This window comes from Littorina saxatilis, linkage group LG14 (genome assembly GCF_037325665.1).
Source record: "Littorina saxatilis isolate snail1 linkage group LG14, US_GU_Lsax_2.0, whole genome shotgun sequence".
NCBI classification, from domain to species: domain Eukaryota; kingdom Metazoa; phylum Mollusca; class Gastropoda; order Littorinimorpha; family Littorinidae; genus Littorina; species Littorina saxatilis.
In genome coordinates this window covers 28196163-28213105 of record NC_090258.1, presented here as the reverse complement: position 1 = coordinate 28213105, position 16943 = coordinate 28196163, and the positions used below count along the sequence as shown (strand labels likewise).

Sequence of the window (16943 nt, the reverse complement as noted above, 5' to 3'; positions counted from 1 at the left end):
TAAATTGATTTGGACAATTTAATTTTGATAATAATTTTTATATTTTTAATTTTCAGAGCTTGTTTTTAATCCAAATATAACATATTTATATGTTTTTGGAATCCGAAAATGATGGAAAATAAGATGAACGTAAATTTGGATAGTTTTATAAAAAAAATAATTTTTTTACATTTTTCAGATTTTTAATGACCAAAGTCATTAATTAATTTTTAAGCCATCAAGCTGAAATGCAATACCGAAGTCCGGGCTTCGTCGAACATTACTTGACCAAAATTTCAACCAATTTGGTTGAAAAATGAGGGCGTGACAGTGCCGCCTCAACTTTCACGAAAAGCCGGATATGACGTCATCAAAGACATTTATCAAAAAATGAAAAAAACGAATGGGGATATCATACCCAAGAACTCTCATGTCAAATTTCATAAAGATCGGTCTAGTAGTTTAGTCTGAATCGCTCTACACACACACACAGACAGACACACACACGCACATACACCACGACGCTCGTCTCGATTCCCCCCTCTACGTTAAAACATTTAGTCAAAACTTGACTAAATGTAAAAAGGAATCTTTTGACATATGTTTGCTTAAGTCGGAACTGACACATTCAGCCCTATGCGACCAGTTGCTTAGCAACACACACACGATTTCTCCCATTTTCCTGCCTCATGAAGCCTAGAAATAGTGTCTAGAAGAGTGTTCACTCCGCGTCGTGTGTATGTGTGTGTGTGTGTGTGTGTGCGCGCGCGTGTGTTTGTGTTTGTCTGTTCATCTGTTTGTCTGTGAACGCTTGTGTGAACTAAAACTGATGGGGTGTGAAAATGATTCAGCAAGATGACGTCACAACCACCCTTAAAGACGCTGTCCTTCCCAAGAACGATTCAATTGTGTTTCCTTTTTGTGTGATAGGTATGTTTTGGTAAAGATAGCAGACGTAGAAACAGCAGATGGCGTTCTTTATTTGAAAGTGTCTAGCTCCTACCGGAGGGGTCTCTCACTGCGTATACCACTGTACGGACTGATAGGAAACGCTAATTAACTGTTAAGACGGGTGCTATTACTTACTGTAAAATCGGAATTATCGTGTTAGCTGCTGTTTGATCGGTTTCGTTTGTTAAGTTAGACCGGTACAATTGATACACCTTACTTTCCTGGCGCAAGAGTTGACTGCGATAAATAAATCTTTCGTCGAACCCGGGGTTCGAACCCACGCCAATTGGTTTGAAAGCGCCACCGACTGAGCTACGTGTCTCGACAGCCAACATGTGTCATGTTCATTTAAACGCCTCAATGACGTCAGTTGTCATTTGAGGCGTTTAACAAATCATTGACACCGACAAATCCGTCGGAACAACTCTCACTTACTCTATTACACATGTCGTATGCATTTCAATTCCATTTGTTTATAACAACTCTCACTTACTCTATTACACATGTCGTATGCATTTCAATTCCATTTGTTTATAATAACTCTCACTTACTCTATTACACATGTCGTATGCATTTCAATTCCATTTGTTTATAATAACTCTCACTTACTCTATTACACATGTCGTATGCATTTCAATTCCATGTGTTTATAACAACTCTCACTTACTCTATTACACATGTCGTATGCATTTCAATTCCATTTGTTTATAATAACTCTCACTTACTCTATTACACATGTCGTATGCATTTCAATTCCATTTGTTTATAATAACTCTCACTTACTCTATTACACATGTCGTATGCATTTCAATTCCATTTGTTTATAATAACTCTCACTTACTCTATTACACATGTCGTATGCATTTCAATTCCATTTGTTTATAATAACTCTCACTTACTCTATTACACATGTCGTATGCATTTCAATTCCATGTGTTTATAATAACTCTCTGTTACTCTATTACACATGTCGTATGCATTTCAATTCCATTTGTTTATAACAACTCTCACTTACTCTATTACACATGTCGTATGCATTTCAATTCCATTTGTTTATAACAACTCTCACTTACTCTATCACACATGTCGTATGCATTTCAATTCCATTTGTTTATAACAACTCTCACTTACTCTATTACACATGTCATATGCATTTCAATTCCATTTGTTTATAACAACTCTCACTTACTCTATTACACATGTCGTATGCATTTCAATTCCATTTGTTTATAACAACTCTCACTTACTCTATTACACATGTCGTATGCATTTCAATTCCATTTGTTTATAACAACTCTCATTTACTCTATTACATGTCGAATGCATTCAGAGCGCTCAACTCCCTTTGTTTATCAGATCATTTGTATAATTTGTTTGTTCGTGAAACTTATAACACTTATATTTTTGTTTCTCCTTCTGTTTTCTTTCATTCCTCTTGTGAATTTTGAGACACACGTTTTGCCTTTCCTAGCTGAGGATAGCATTTTTGTGAGTGGAATGAACATACGATCGACGTATTGTATTGTACAAATACACTGTGCACAGTTTGGGAAACGCACTATAGACGCACTAAGGTACATGTATGTAATGAAGCAAATTTAATGGTAATTGCTGCACATGTGGCGTAGTTGTCAAATTGATATTACAACGGTGGGTATTCAGAGCCTGTCTCCCATAGCAATGCATCTGTAAACGCTGTACAATTATAATCAACAATGCGTTAAATGTTGCAGATTGCTATCAAAATATAAACCTAACGAAATGTGTCGTTTCGTGTTTCGTTTTCTTTTTGTCTTTAGTGCTCTATGACATGTTTTGCTTGTTCTATTGTACGTTATTTGTATTTTTGACTAAAATAGAATTATGGCATTAATGTATACCAAGCAACAAAAGAAACGCGAATTTTCTCCAGAATAACGTTTAATCACAATCTAAACATTTCATTTATCATAAACGTAACATCGAAACGAATCAAAATCACGGGAGTATGTTCTTCGCACACTGTTCTTGGCTATGGCATATTCTTTCGCTGCCACGGTCAAAGGAAGCCTCTACAGATGGTCAGTACGGTGTGTGACCCCCATGGACGTTGATGACGGCCTGGCAGCGGCGCCTCATGGAGTGGATGAGTCGGTTGATATGGTGTCTCTCGGGATGTTGCACCAGGCATGGATACAAATTAAATTTCCAAAATCGATTTGAAAACAATTTCATCTTATTTCTTGTCGGTTCCTGATTCCAAAAACATATAGATATGATATGTTTGGATTAAAAACACGCTCAGAAAGTTAAAAGGAATAGAGGTACAGAAAAGCGTGCTATGCAGCACAGCGAAACCACTACCGCGCTGAACAGGCTCGTCAGTTTTACTCCGTTATGCACAAGCGGCGGACTACGGTCATTGTGAAAAAATGCAGTGCGTTCAGTTTCATTCTGTGAATTCCACAGCTTAACTAAATGTAGTAATTTCGCCTTACGCGACTTGTTTAATATCTTTGTTTCATATAAGCTTCCAGATTTTTGTTGAGTCATTAACCTGTATTTGGTATTTGGTTGTACACATCGATGATTGCAAACAAAACAACGTTTAAACCAATATGAGTCACGCGCTGAAGCACGTGCAGCTAATGTTAATATTTCGCTCGTAACGTTGGGGAAATGTAATAGTTATAAATGTTGTATCATTACATTAAATGACTGAGCATCCGGATCCGTGTGTGTGTGATTAAGAGCACAGGTGACATGACGAGAGCCTATGTAGTGTAAAGTGGTGTTCACATGGCAGACGTTGTACCAACTTTCCCCCAACTTTCGAACGATTTTAGTCGGCGCTAAGTCAAATCAGAATCGCTGTCCATGTGAACAGCGCAGACACTCTATTGAAGCTAGTTTTAAGTGACGATTTTCACCAGACTTGAAGGCCAGTGCAGCGATCGGAGCTACCTCCTAATGCGATGAGAGCAGTTTGGCTAGAGCTATAACCATTGCTGGGGCCGTTCACATGGCACATTTTTCGCCGACTTGGCCTCGACGACTAGGGGGCGATTTTCAAACTCTGAAAATATCATTTGTGACCCTCCACCGCGGCATGAGTCGCATGTCACCTTTGCATGATATTCATATTTTTACATTTTCCTAAAGAGATTGTTATGCTCTATCCAGTGGTGAAAACCATTTTAGAAAAGATTGAAAACTGGTTGAGTTATAAGCCTGTGACTGAGGTGACCCTCACACTGTGACCAGACACTCCCCGGACTTATATCAAGCCTAGCGCAGAACCGCGCGAGGTGACATGCGACTCATTTCGTGGTGGAGGGTCACATTTGTTTGTTTCCTCAATCGGTGTCTGATCTCTTTGAATAACGGGGATATTCTGCCAAACCATCATTTTACCTGAACGACGATAAACAATGTTTGGACCTACAACATGGCAAACAGCAGGGAAGAATAACCGTCCATTATTCACAATCTCAATGGTATCAGTGACAACGTGACGCACAAGTTACACCTCTTGTGTTAGCCGCACGTCATTAAACTACGCGTGTCTGTAACATATTGAAGTGCAAATCATATCAGCGAGACTGAAGCAAATGTTTATTGTCGGCTGCTAATGAGCAATATATCATAACACGTCATCTCTTTTTACATTTAGTCAAGTTTTGACTAAATGTTTTAACATAGAGGGGGAATCGAGACGAGGGTCGTGGTGTGTGTGTGTGTGTGTGTGTGTGTGTGTGTGTGTGTGTGTGTGTGTGTGTGTGTGTGTGTCTGTCTGTGCGTGTGTGTGTAGAGCGATTCAGACCAAACTACTGAACCGATCTTTATGACATTTGACATGAGAGTTCCTGGGAATGATATCCCCGGATGTTTTTTTTTATTTTTTTCGATAAATAGTTTTGATGACGTCATATCCGGCTTTTTGTAAAAGTTGAGGCAGCACTGTCACACCCTCATTTTTCAATCAAATTGATTGAAATTTTTGTAAAGCAATCTTCGACAAAGGCCGGACTTCGGTATTGCATTTCACCTTGGTGGCTTAAAAATTAATTAATGACTTTGGTCATTAAAAATCAGAAAATTGTAATAAATTGTTTTGTTTTTTATATAAAACGATTCAAATTTAGGTTCATCTTATTCTACATCATTTTCTGATTCCAAAAACATATACATATGTTATATGCGGATTAAAAACAAGCTCTGAAAATTAAAAATATAAAAATTATGATCAAAATTAAATTTCCAAAATCGATTTAAAAACAATTTCATCTTATTCCTTGTCGGTTCCTGATTCCAAAAACATATAGATATGATATGTTTGGATTAAAAACACGCTCAGAAAGTTAAAACGAAGAGAGGTACAGAAAAGCGAGCTATGCAGCACAGCGAAACCACTACCGCGCTGAACAGGCTCGTCAGTTTCACTCCGTAATGCACAAGCGGCGGACTACGGTCATTGTGAATAAATACAGTGCGTTCAGTTTCATTCTGCGAGTTCCATAGCTTGACTAAATGTAGTAATTTTGCCTTACGCGACTTGTTTTAAATATATTATTGCCTCGACGACAAAACAAGGCGACCTTCAAACTTGCTGCATTTGGTGCCTGGTTGGTAATGAGCTCCGACACCGATACATGCACAGCCTGGTGGTGACATTACCATTCATTTTCTTCTGCTGATATGACGAAGTCACCGAGGCAAACTTCTTTTTCGAAATTCTGTGGCAGTTTTTAGTAAATGTGACACAATGTTTTACGTGACGTGATGTTTCGCATTATGACGTCTCCACCTTTACTTAATTATAACGCCAGAGATGTTACTTTGGAATACAGGGTCACTAAGACAAGTCTTGGTTTGATCAGTCGACGTCGTTTGCCATTACATGAGACAGACATAGAGAATGCTACATGGCTTGCTGTGTCGTACCAGATTTACACGAGTTTTCTTTTTTAAATATTGAACTGCGAGCGAAAGCGAGCTGTTCACCTTTTGAAAAAGCAACGAGTGTAAATCTGGTACGACACAGCAAGCCATGTAGTATTCTGTTATCCTACGTACTGTACTTACGTGAATTTTACTGAAAATGTCCTGCAGTCGATGCAGCTAAATTGAAGACGCTTGTTTTTGAACCTCGATCTCTTCTAAAGCCTTGTGCAATCTTCCATGCTACTCTTACAGTGTGCCGAATTGCCCTTGCGAATAGAATGTTCCAATAATTCACAATGATCGGGACATGGTCGCAAGTCATTCGTAAATGTTCTTAACCATTCGCCACCATTCGTCTCTTGTTTTAAACATACCAACATGTTCCTAATATTCGCAAAGAAGTCATATTCTCAATATGTTTGCAACGTACTTGTAAGATTTCGCAAGACCTTCGTAATCATCGCAATGTATTCGTAACGCTCGCAAGGCATTCGCAACCATTCGTTATGCCTGTCTCACACTGTGCTGAATATCCTTGCGAACATTCGTAATCATCGCAATGTATTCGTCAGGCTCGCAAGGCATTCGCAAACATTCGTTATGCCTGTCTTACACTGTGCCGAATATCCTTGCGAATATAGATTCGTATGCATTCGCAATGATCAGTAGACATTCGCAAGCACTCGCAACCATTCGTAAGACATTCGCTAGGATTCGTAAGGCTTCGAATGGTCAATATTATAGAGTGTACACTGAGTTGGTTTTAATCCAATATCATATCTATATGTTTTTGGAATCAGGGACCGACAAGGAGTAAGATAAAATTGTTTCTAAATCGATTTCGGAAAATCATATATTTCATATGTTTAATTTTCAGAGCTTGTTTGTAATCCAAATATAACATATGTATATGTTTTTGGAATCAGAAAATGACGAAGAATAAGATGAACTTGTTTTTGGATCGTTTAATAAAAAAATAATTTTAATTACAAGTTTCCGATTTTTAATGACCAAACTCATTCAATAGTTTTTAAGCCACCAAGCTGAAATGCAATACCAAACTCCGGCCTTCGTCAAAGATTGCTTTGCCAACATTTCAAATAATTTGTTTAAAAAATGTGGGTGTGACAGTGCCGCCTCAACGTTTACAAAAAGCCGGATATGACGTCATCACAGGTATTTATCGAAAAATTGAAAAACAGTTCCGGGCATATAATTCCCAGGAACTTTCATGTCAAATTTCATAAAGATCGGTCCAGTAGTTTAGTCTGAATCGCTCTACACACACACACAGACACACACACAGACACACACACACACACATACACACACACACACACACACACACACACACACACACACACACACACACACACACACACACATACACTACGACCCTGGTCTCGATTCCCCCTCTATGTTAAAAAATTTAGTCAAAACTTGACTAAATGTAAAAAGGAAGATGGTGATATAGTGTTGTGTGGTGATTTTAATTGCGTCATGAGCAATGAGCTCGACATAATAAGTGGAGAGAACCATTCAAATGTTGTTGTGAAACAATTTAATGACCTGGTGAATGAATGTGATTTATACGATGTATGGAGAATGCATAATTTAGATAGAAAAGAATTTACATGGTCAAACAATGTTCTATTTGTGGCAAGAAGACTTGACTACGTTTTTAGTAGTTTAAGTGTGTTTGAAAAGATTGTTGATTATGACATAATCTCTGTTGCGACGTCGGATCATAGAGGCTGTGTGACGTCTGCTTCTCGTTCTAGGGCTGATCAGTGTTTAACAGAGACAAGTGCAAAGAAGTAATAAGAAATTTAATAATTCTGTACTTTCAAAAACATGCACGTGATCATTCTTGCAGACATCAATCCCTTTCTCTTAGAATCTTCAAATGAAAGTTTTATAGATTATGATTTCGCTGGTGCGATTTCACACACACATAACAACATTGTCCTTCTTCTTCTTGTTGCGTAGACGTTTGATATCGAAGCGCGGAACGTACTTCTTCTTCTCGTTGCAAATGTATTTCGGTTTACACAAATGAAGACATGACGGTGTGTTAGTGTTCACAAAATATAAAGTAGTCTACTCATCATGATAAACTCGATCTGGGTGACACTTGGGGACGTTGGTGGTTCCTTCCGTGGTTACCGCTGACGTTGCCCTTCCCACAGTGTTCACACGACATCATTTACACAAGCATTGTACACCCCTGTACACTTGCACCTTCTGCAACACACACGTGCAATATCTGTTATTATCAAGTATGATTTCCATCGATATCATTCAATTTGTTTCTCTAAAACAACACAGAAACAAGAGTTCACAGACTGACACAAACACATGGAAAAATGAACAATACCTGTGTTTTCCTGTGAATCAATAATGTTAAAATGTACTAGCGTGTTTTACCTGCGGTTAGTGGACCTTTGGAGATCGCAAAAATGTGGAAATCCGTCCACGGAAGGTGAAACATATGCTGGTGCAATCTACGTGGCTTCGTTGATTGCTGCCATCTTGGAGTCAATGAAACGGTCAGAGCATTGCATCCTAGCAACCTCAACTGAATATATGTACAGTTCATATTCACGAATTAATACCAATGCACGCTGTTTTCTTTTGCTCTCTTCGTTTAAATTTCTTTCCATGAAGATAAACACATTCTTGCCTTGTACGCTGCACTAGTTTTGGACTAATGGCGCGAGCGTTGACGTCATATGTATACAGTGTCGTCATGACATAGTCTCGGTCATTTAACCTCGTTTTGTGTACGCAACTAGTGAAGTCTCGATTAATATGAGAGAGGGAGTCGATACACGAATTCCATTCGTCACATAACCCCATGGATCAAGATAATTATCCTATCCCAAGTAGATAATTATTCATCGTACGACGCTCTGCTCATATAATCTGCACCGTGGTTGTCCTTCCCGGGGATAACACGTACGGTGAACTCGTATGGCTGCAGTTGGAGGGCCCATCTCATCAGACGAGGGTTGTTCGGTTGTCGTTGGAGATGTTTGAGTGGGCGATGGTCTGTCTCAATGGTGAAGTGTTTCCCGTACAGATACCGTTCGAACTTTCCCACTCCCCAAACTGTAGCTAGGCATTCTTTTTCTACGGTGGCGTACCTACTTTCTGCTCCGTTGAACTTCTTGCTTTGGTACGCAACAGGTCGTAGAGTCTCTTCGTGCTCTTGCATGAGAACAGCACCCATTCCTTTGTCGGAGGCGTCCGTCCTTAGCACGAAAGGTTTGCTGTGGTCTGGCATACACAGCACAGGTTTCTGTGAGATTTTCTCTTTGAGTGTCTCAAAACTCCTTCTCGCTTCGTCGTTCCAGACAAGCTTGTCTGGGTTGAACTTCTTTGTCAGGTCGGTTAACGGAACAGCTATGTTCGCGTATGACTCGATGTAGGACCTGTAGAAGTTGCAGAGTCCTAGGAACGACCGTAGTTCCTTCTTCGTGGTGGGTGGGAGAGCGTCTTGAATCTTCTTGATCTTGTCGCTTTCTGGCCACCTTTTTCCACCTCCCACTTCGTGTCCGAGGTACGGCAACTCTGTGTAGCCTATGTAGCACTTGGAGGGTTTTGCTGCCAAATTGGCTTCTTGTAGCCTCTGTAGTACTGCCTTCAGAGCTGACATGTGCTCTTCCCAGGTTTCAGTTGCTATAAGCACGTCGTCCATGAAGTGGTGGACGTCTTTTCTTCTGATTGGATTGAGTAGCTTCCTCATCATGCGATTAAACACCCCTGTCGCTGTTTTCAATCCAAATGGCATGTTGGCCCAACGAAATTGGCCCGCTGAAGTTGTGAATGCCGTCTTGTCTCTATCTTCCTCTTCTATTGGGATCGCCCAATATCCTTTCGTCAAGTCTAGCTTTGAAAAGTATTTCGCTTTTCCTAAACTTTGAAACAGATGGTCGACATCGGTGATGGGTTCAGCGTCGAACACTACCACGTTGTTCAGAGCTCTCAGATCAGAACAGAAACGGTACTTTCCGTCCTTCTTCTTTATCAGGACGATGGGAGAGTTGTATGGAGAGTTTGCAGGTTCGATGACATGCAACTTCAGCATTTCTTCAATTTCCTTTTCGACAGTTTCTACCATGGCGTGAGGTATGGGTCTGGGTTTCACAAAGACTGGTTTCTTCTCTGTCACTTCAATGGAACATTTTTCCAGGTTCGTCGTCTTTGGAACATCTGTTAGGAACTCTTCAAATTCTTCACAGATCATCTTCGCCTCCCTGACCTTTGCCTCGTCCAATTTCTCGTCGAAATGGATGTTCTTCACATTTTCGGTTCTTTGAGTTTCTAGGAGGGGTAACATCTTCTGAGTGTCATACTTGAAGATGTCATCGTCCATCGTGTTGTCCTCTTCCATGACAACAGCCACGACCTCTTCTCCTCCGTCTTCTTCATCACTTTCTTCTTCGTTTGAAGCAGGAACACTCGCTTGGGCAGATGAACTGGGATTGGGAGTGGCGGAACTCAATTCCCGTTCTTGGTACTCCTTGATGAGGTTGATGTGGTAGATCCGTGTTCTTCTGCCAACTTGGATCTTGTAGTCGAATTCATTCAACTTTTCCACAACCTTGTAGGGACCTGACCATGTAAGTTCCAGCTTGTTGTTCTTCACAGGGCGTAGAAGTAGAACCCGTTTTCCGACTTCTAGCGTCCTTGGTTTCGTTTTCTTGTTGAAGAAATGGGCTTGCTTGCTGGCCGCTTTCTTCAGGTTCTCACGTGCCACGTTGCACGTTTCTTCTATTCTGTTCCTGAGGTTGACTACATATTCTGCTGTAGTCTTCTGCTCCCCTGAGATTTCTTCTTCGGTCCATGTTTGGCGCAGCACTTGCATGGGTCCTTTGACAGATCTCCCATACAGCAGCTCAAACGGCGAAAATCCCATGCTTTCTTGTGGAGCTTCTCTGTATGCGAACAGGAGGGCGGGGATAAACGTGTCCCATTCCCTCGGTTGATCGATCGCTAACTTTTTCAGCATGCTCTTCAGTGTGGAGTTGAATCTTTCGACTAAACCATTCGCTTGAGGGTGAAACGGTGCAGTCCTATGGTGTTTGATGCTGAGAAAGTCGTTCACTTCTTTCATCAGGTGGCTGGTGAACTGTGTGCCTTGGTCCGTTATCACTTCATCTGGGATTCCCAATCTAGTCCACATATCCCAGAGAGCTTCAGCTACGGTATCTGCTTGGATGTTTTTCAGGGCTACGGCTTCGGGGTATCGGGTAGCGTAGTCAACAGATACCAAGATGTATTGTTTCTTGCTCTCCGACATAGGTTTGACCGGGCCGATGATATCCACCGCAACTCTCTTGAAAACTGAACTGATGGGTGGCATCCTTCCCAGAGGGACTTTCTTTGTCTGACTTTTCGGTGCAGTTCTTTGGCATGTGTCACAGGACAAGCAATACCTACGAATGTCTCCTGCACACCCTGGCCACCAGAATTCTGCTCTAATTCTGTCAGATGTTTTTCTTTGACCTAAGTGTCCTGCCATGGGGTGATCGTGACCAAATGAAAGAACTTTGTTCCTGAGTTTCTTCGGAACGATTACTAGTGAACGGTCGTTTCCGTGGCGATCTTTCGTTGTTCTATACAGGATTTCTTTCTTGTATGAATACCGTATCCCATTGATCCCTTCTGGAGAGTTGGCAAATTGCCTGATGGTCTTCAACGAAGGGTCACTTGCCTGTTCTCTCTTCAGATCAGCTGGCGAATACAGTCTTTCTTCTTCCTTGACTCCCTGTTTGTGACTGCAGCTTGGTTTCTGGGCGTCTTCTGTCGCTTGTGCTCTCGTGGTAACAGCAGCTGCTGTCCCAGGGTACCACGCTGGGTCTCGAACAGGATATGTGGGAGTCAATTTCTTCTCTTTACCTAGTCCATACCATTTACCTATGAGGACAGGGTAAATTGGGTCGTCCATCACCGTTACTTCTGTCTCGGAGTCAAAGTAGGGTGAATCGATGTGCACCACGGCGGTGTGGTACATCTTCTTGGAGTCTTTCTCTGCCAGAGTAGTCTCCTTCATTTTCGCTGAATATGCCTCCTTTGGCACAAACTTCTTGCTGACAATGATACCAGTACATCCAGTGTCTCTCAAAGCGTTGACAATTGTTCCATTCAGCTTCACTGGTACCACTTCGGCACATTTCTTTTCCTTGCAATTTCCGCAAAGTTTTTCTAAGAGGATCGGTGTCTCAAGTGTATCTTTCTTCGATGAAACTGCACCTGCTGTGTCTCTCTTGTTTGGACAAAAACGAGAGACATGCCCTTGCAATTTACAAATGAAACAACATCCAGATGCTCGCAGTTTCTCTCTCTCGGCGTCACTCAACTTTGCCTTTAGAGTTTGATTTGCGGGTTTTGTTGATGGAGCAGCTATTCTTGTTTCTTCTTGGGGAGAACGACGTTTTTCAGGCTTGACGTACGTCGATGAAGTTTTGACGTTCGATCTAGATTGTTGATATGTGTTGGCTATCATCCCAATCTCTTTGGCGCTCTTAGGGTCTCTATCCCTAATGTGAACGGCGAGGTCAGGAGGAAGGGTGTCTAACACCTGCTCACGGACCAACAAATCTTTGAGATCTTTTACATCTTGGTCGCATTCTGCTAATTCCACCCATTTGTCTAGATACCGTTCTAGCTTCGTGATGTGCTCTTTATACGTGTCAGTGGCGCTTTTCTTGGTTTGGCGAAACTTCTTTCTATAATCTTCGCTAGTGAGTTGGAAGCCCTCATACAAAGCGTGTTTGAGAGTGTCGTAGTCATTAGCGTCTTCCTCATTCAGCTTTGAGAAGATGACTCTCGCCTTACCCTTCAGAAAGTACACTACACGTGAAGCTTTTGCTGCATCACTCAGGTTACAGTCTCGAGCATAATGCTCGAACTGATGGAACCAACTCTCGATGTCATCACGGTCGTCTAGAAAAGGAATCTTGGGCTTGAAACCATCATCTTCGCGGATACGTCCTGGTGAGTTGTTGTTCCTGTTGCCCTCTTGGTTGGCGTTCTGGATTTTCAACTGTTCCAGTTGGAATTGTCGTTCAGCGTCACGTTCTTGTCGTTCAGCATCACGTTCTCGTTCTTCGCGATCAAGAGTTTGTTGCTTCTCTTTCTGATCAAGAACAAATGCACGCAACTCGGCTCCTTCTAACCCCAACAACTGTCCTTCGGCCATTAACTGTCTAGTCAACTCTAGCGGATCTACACTTGTGGACTGAGACATATTTACAGGTGACACGTCCGTGCACGCCTGTGGATCAACCTCTTCGTCGTTACGGTTGCTGTCAACTTGAAGAGAGAGATGAACACTCTCTTCTTCGTCAGCAGGAATTGGTAACGAGTCTATCACCTCTTCCCGATCGTTACCGACAGTAAGGGTTTTTCTTCCCTTCTTATCTGTGGTTACTATGGGAAGCGATTTGTCGGCCGGCTGTTTCCGTGCCAACTGGGCTGCGATGGTGGACTTTCTAAAATTATGAGCTGGGGAACTGTCGTCACTCATAAGTCACCTCGCGTATTATTCCAAAACGTACAAAATGTATGTTGCTCAAACACCGTCGAGCTACTAAATTTCGGATCAAATTACAAAAAGAAACAGTCGGGCGGCGCCTTCGTGCACAAAATGCAAGTCCTAGTTTAGCTCTACTTCTACTGTACTTTGAAATAATTCTTCAACGTATGTTACGTTACGTTTCCACACAACCACCCAAAGAGTTATGTTTCCACGTTCTATCGTGAGTCAGTTTACTTCTATCTACCAACGAGAACTTACACTGTAAACTTTATTTGACTCTTTCTGGCGAAAAGATCAATCTTTCACTCGATCGAACGTTGAATATACAAGATGTATCAACTCAACTGTCAATTCGCATCATTTACTGTGTAGATTAATTTACAGCCACTTCTACAGCAAGTAAATACGACTGATATCCACAAGTCGATTATATAGGGCTTCACAGGGAAATACAGGTATTAAATCCTTACCTCTTAGGTACCTGACTCCCACCAACCTCCCGCGTAATTTAGAACAAACTAAGGGGAATGATGGTTCCGATAGTACGTGTAAGAATACTATCACACTGATGAATTGGAACACCACAAATAAAATCGGGAGCTAACAAATCAAAAGTGGTCTCGCTAAATATTGATTTTTTAACGTGTCGTTTCAGCTGACAACACTTCCAGTTTTTATTTTACCGTGTGATAGGGCACACGTTGAGTTATAGATCTGTGATAAGTAATATAACTAAAGGTAAATAAATAAAATTATATGATGAGACGATGGCGATGAAGTACGAACATATACAATACAAATCGACATGCAAGAAACCTACAGCAATTTTGAAACGAGAAAAATTTGGAACGGCTGGATCGAAAGTAAAACGTTGATTCAATATCCCGTGACTCGAGCCCCCATTGTGACGTCTGCTTCTCGTTCTAGGGCTGATCAGTGTTTAACAGAGACAAGTGCAAAGAAGTAATAAGAAATTTAATAATTCTGTACTTTCAAAAACATGCACGTGATCATTCTTGCAGACATCAATCCCTTTCTCTTAGAATCTTCAAATGAAAGTTTTATAGATTATGATTTCGCTGGTGCGATTTCACACACACATAACAACATTGTCCTTCTTCTTCTTGTTGCGTAGACGTTTGATATCGAAGCGCGGAACGTACTTCTTCTTCTCGTTGCAAATGTATTTCGGTTTACACAAATGAAGACATGACGGTGTGTTAGTGTTCACAAAATATAAAGTAGTCTACTCATCATGATAAACTCGATCTGGGTGACACTTGGGGACGTTGGTGGTTCCTTCCGTGGTTACCGCTGACGTTGCCCTTCCCACAGTGTTCACACGACATCATTTACACAAGCATTGTACACCCCTGTACACTTGCACCTTCTGCAACACACACGTGCAATATCTGTTATTATCAAGTATGATTTCCATCGATATCATTCAATTTGTTTCTCTAAAACAACACAGAAACAAGAGTTCACAGACTGACACAAACACATGGAAAAATGAACAATACCTGTGTTTTCCTGTGAATCAATAATGTTAAAATGTACTAGCGTGTTTTACCTGCGGTTAGTGGACCTTTGGAGATCGCAAAAATGTGGAAATCCGTCCACGGAAGGTGAAACATATGCTGGTGCAATCTACGTGGCTTCGTTGATTGCTGCCATCTTGGAGTCAATGAAACGGTCAGAGCATTGCATCCTAGCAACCTCAACTGAATATATGTACAGTTCATATTCACGAATTAATACCAATGCACGCTGTTTTCTTTTGCTCTCTTCGTTTAAATTTCTTTCCATGAAGATAAACACATTCTTGCCTTGTACGCTGCACTAGTTTTGGACTAATGGCGCGAGCGTTGACGTCATATGTATACAGTGTCGTCATGACATAGTCTCGGTCATTTAACCTCGTTTTGTGTACGCAACTAGTGAAGTCTCGATTAATATGAGAGAGGGAGTCGATACACGAATTCCATTCGTCACAGGCTGTAGTATTCATATTAAACTCTCTGATGTCGTGAGAGGAGAGGGTTATTGGAAATTTAATAATTCTCTGTTGCATGATGTGAGCTTTGTTGATCAAATGAACAAAATGTTTGACACATTTCAACTTGATGATGAAGAGGATTGTCAACTTGGTTGGGAATTATTGAAAATGAGAATCAAGGATTTCTCCCAAAATTTAAGTAAGCTTAAAAGCTTTGAAACTAAAAACGATGTTGCAAAATTGTATGGAGAATTAAATGAGTTGGATAAAGCCCTTGGGATCTCCCCTGACTGTATTCAAACGCAAGGTAAACGGCAGAAGGTCAAGCTGCAGTTAGAACTGTTAGAGCAGCGTAAATCTCGTGCAGCACAGGTGCGTGCAAGAGTTCAATGGATCGAGCAGTTCCAATGTTCCAATGTTGCGAAAAGGCTCATCTTCGTGTGGGAGAAACGGAATTTGAGCATTATTGGTAAAGTCTGTGTATTTAAAACGTTTATCCTGCCACATTTTGTCTATATAATGCAGGCGCTGATTGTACCGGACGACGTTCTAACTGAAATTAATAGGTTAATGTTTCGCTTCGTGTGGCGCAAAAAAGACTGCAACAGAAAGGCATTTGAAAAGGTGAAAAGAACTGTTTTATGTAACGATGGTAAGCAAGGTGGATTGAACATGATTGATTTGTGACAGATGCAGTGTTCCGTTTTGTTAAGTTGGGTTGTGAACCTAACTCTGTTTAATGAAGACCAGAAATGCTCATGGCTCCCAAAAGCACAGTTTTTCCGTTTTGGGAGTCGCTTTGAATGTTTTTTTGCGAACATTAATAGCAAACCATTTAAAGGATTGGACAGTATTAAATCGGAATTTTAGTCCGCTGTGTTGAAGGCATAGCTTGATAATAATCAGGTCGATAATGGTAATTCTGTATCGGGTTTGTTGTGGAACAATAAATATATAATTTGTCAAGGTAACCCACTCTTTTTTGCGGATCGGATTAAAAGTGGTATAATGTTTGTGAGCGATGTGTGAGAATTGACGTTTTGCTACCTATGAAGAAGTGTGTGAAAGAACTGGCTACACTGCAAATAGATTGCTTGAGTACAATGTTGTTCGTACAGCTGTACATCTCCTTTTAAGAAATGTAGCTATAGACGATGTCTGTGACATTCCGACCTTTTGTGGGAAAAAAATTAGATCAGTAAAAGAAATTCGAAAGATTCTCGTAGGGAAAAAATACAGCCCAGCCTGTTAAGAAGGATTTTGGAGAAGAAAGTTAGGATTTGAAATTGACGAAAAGAATTGGAACTTAGCAGCCACTGTCACTAGTGAAGTTCGTTAAGGTGTACTGCATTGGAAAATATTGCAAAACATTTATCCAACGAATATTTTATTGTGTAAAATGAAAGTGAAGGCTGATAAAAACTGTATATTGTGAGGATGAACTTGATGTATTGAAGCATTTTTTATTTGAATGCCCAACCGTGCTCAGGTTTTGGAAATATGTGACCCTCCACCACGAAATGAGTCGCATGTCACCTCGCGCGG

General features: G+C 40.9%; 1 protein-coding gene and 1 long non-coding RNA gene across 2 annotated transcripts; both read right to left on the bottom strand.

The window, feature by feature from the left end:
- Positions 1-7664: 7664 nt before the first annotated feature.
- LOC138946570 (uncharacterized) lies at positions 7665-13387 on the bottom strand. The gene is made up of 2 exons (XM_070318013.1): positions 8281-13387; positions 7665-8097 (listed from the first exon to the last, which is right to left on the bottom strand). Exon 1 carries the CDS (start codon positions 13385-13387, stop codon positions 8747-8749), a length of 4641 nt encoding a protein of 1546 aa, XP_070174114.1. The 3' UTR covers positions 7665-8097; positions 8281-8746.
- Positions 13388-14356: 969 nt separating this feature from the next.
- LOC138947491 (uncharacterized) lies at positions 14357-15292 on the bottom strand. The gene is made up of 2 exons (XR_011449680.1): positions 14973-15292; positions 14357-14789 (listed from the first exon to the last, which is right to left on the bottom strand). It is a non-coding gene; the product is annotated as an uncharacterized lncRNA (long non-coding RNA).
- Between the last annotated feature and the right edge of the window lie 1651 nt (positions 15293-16943).

Bases quoted from the DNA above. Each gene is read 5' to 3' on its own strand.
- LOC138946570 (XM_070318013.1), bottom strand. From the start codon at position 13,387: ATGAGTGACGACAGTTCCCCAGCTCATAATTTTAGAAAGTCCACCATC.